At 35.3% G+C, this 2,459-nt stretch overlaps 1 protein-coding gene across 1 annotated transcript; it reads left to right on the top strand.

Moving 5' to 3' along the window:
* Nucleotides 1–302: 302 nt before the first annotated feature.
* On the top strand, nt 303–1,791 carry LOC131153957 (germin-like protein subfamily 1 member 11). Its single transcript, XM_058106402.1, has 2 exons — nt 303–429; nt 1,229–1,791. Exons 1-2 carry the CDS (start codon nt 303–305, stop codon nt 1,789–1,791), a joined length of 690 nt encoding a protein of 229 aa, XP_057962385.1.
* Nucleotides 1,792–2,459: the final 668 nt, after the last annotated feature.

Below are 2,459 nucleotides of genomic sequence, written 5' to 3'. Positions count from 1 at the left end.
CCACCATAGTTATAGACACCCATTATAAAAATAACACATGGTCAAGCATTAGCAACAAACTAAAGTTGGTAACAAAAGCATAACTACATGCAAAGTTTCTAATATACGTTTGCAACATAAATTGAATTTCCTTTTACCCCCACTACTATTTTATTACTATTATCTAGAATAATTCAAAAATGACTCCTTTCATCTATAAATACTATCTTTGTTCTTTTATTAATATCACCTCTAACTTGCACACTAAGGGTTATTATTACTCTAGTTTCGAGTGTGTGATAAGCAGCCATCAAATTAATTGGATGAAAATGGGTGTTCAATTTCTTGCAGCACTAACTGTCTTAGCTTTAACTTCCTCAATTGCGTCTGCTGCAGACCCAAACCCTCTACAGGATTTCTGTGTTGCTGCTAATGGCACCAAGAATGTTGGTATATATATTTGCATTCTATTCTCTTCCTTTTTCAAATGCGCACACACACATACACACATACGCTAGCTTTAGGAAATTGCTGTGCTATATATATAAGGGTGATTAGGGCTTTTAAAAGTAGGCTGCTGATTTGGTTAGTAGAGCACTTCAAGTGGAATACATTTCAAGTTAAAATGAGTCACCATAATAGGATAAATGACCTAAACTCTCAAAATTTTGAGCTTAAAACTCAATTCAAATTTGATCATTTTCAAATTTGTTGAACTTAAACTTGACTTTGCTGCAAGTTATTGAGCTCAAGCTTGACTTGGTTAAGCTTGATTACATATACTACATATATAAATTATATAATATGTCACTTATACAATATAAAAATCATATAAAACTAATCAAATTAAAAAAAAAATGTCGAATTCGACTCAAAATCGAGTAGAATCAAGTCAAGTTGAATTACAAAGCAAGTCAAGTTCGAGAAGCTTGCAAGCCAGCTTAAATCATTTACACCCCTACATACAGTGGTCCCTAATAAAAGGATATTGTAATTAAAGGCTTAATGATACTTGAGAAATTGTAAATCCTAGAAATTGAAGTATAATTTAGAAAAAACAATGCCACTCTTCTTACCTCATACATCCCTCTTACTATGTTGACTTTTTACCAAGTATCAAATATTTTTAGTAATTTTGATTCTTTTATATTAAAAATAATATTTAAAATATTTAGCTATTTGTTTATTTAGTGAGGTACTTATTTTTTTAATGATAGTGTGTGATATCCATTTATTTGCTTGCATGCAGTGTTTGTGAATGGGAAAGCCTGCAAAGACCCAAAACTAGCAGTGCCTGATGATTTTTCAACTTCCGGGATACAACTGCCTAGGAACACCTCAAATCGACTTGGAACAAATGCCACCATGTTCGGTGTCAACGCCATTCCAGGGCTCAACACTCTTGGCATCTCCGTTGCACGTATTGACTTCGACGTCGGTGGCGTGAACTCCCCACACTTCCACCCTCGTGCCTCTGAAATCCTGGTGGTGATAGAAGGTACCCTCTATGCTGGCTTCGTCACCTCAGACCCTGACAACCGCCTCTTCTCGAAGGTGCTCAACGAGGGAGATGCCTTCGTGTTCCCCATGGGTCTCATCCACTTTCAACTAAATTTGGGCAACACCAGTGCACTAGCCATGTCCAGCTTTGGCAGCCAAAGTGCAGGCCGCACCACCGTGGCAAACACAATCTTTGGGTCAAACCCAGCCATTAATGTGGATGTTCTCACTAAGGCCTTCCAATTGGATGAGGATGAGATTGAGCGTCTTCAGGAACTTTCATGGCGTAATGATCCAATACCCCGTTATTGATATTTGGTATATGCTTATGAGGCTATACATATATGGCTCCTCTACTGTGGAACAGTGCTTTGCATTGATCCTTAAATATGTATGCTTCATAATAATAGGACTGTAATGTGTTTTAAGTGACGTAAGACTATTTTAAAGAAGATTTTCTTATTTGCACCAAATTTTAATACACAAAGCAACAGTGCTATGCATTGGCACAAAGTAAAGGAACTGCAGCCAATTTGTTTAATATTCTGAGCTGGTAACTTGAATAAAATAAAAAAAAAAAATGTATCAGTTGTGCATATTCAATATCTTAGTAGTTAGCAAACTACATTTATGTAAATTGTAAATGACCACCTCTCCAACACAATCAAATAGGGGAACTAACTTGTCCGGTGGGTTCGGGGTGGCCGCCACACCTTTTGTGCACTTAATAATCACATAATTAAATAGCAATATACAATTCATCGCAAATTAAATGTAATGCAACAAATAATGAATTATAAATGAAACATAGCTATTAATGTATAAAAGTATCCACTAACCTTAATTAATCTTATCACAAGTCACTAGTGTGAATAAAGTAACTCCAAAGTTAGAATTAAAACATGTATGAAATTGCACATCTTTTGTGTTAGTATCATCATCATTTCTTATCATCGTTTCTTATCATCATTTCCACAACT

This window comes from Malania oleifera, chromosome 4 (assembly GCF_029873635.1).
Source record: "Malania oleifera isolate guangnan ecotype guangnan chromosome 4, ASM2987363v1, whole genome shotgun sequence".
NCBI classification, from domain to species: Eukaryota; Viridiplantae; Streptophyta; class Magnoliopsida; order Santalales; family Ximeniaceae; genus Malania; species Malania oleifera.
The sequence above is the reverse complement of the archived record's forward strand: the minus strand, read 5'-3'. Positions and strand labels throughout refer to the sequence as shown.

Bases quoted from the DNA above. Each gene is read 5' to 3' on its own strand.
- LOC131153957 (XM_058106402.1), top strand. From the start codon at position 303: ATGAAAATGGGTGTTCAATTTCTTGCAGCACTAACTGTCTTAGCTTTA. The intron at 430-1,228 runs GTATATATATTT...GCTTGCATGCAG, and splicing joins TAATGGCACCAAGAATGTTG to TGTTTGTGAATGGGAAAGCC.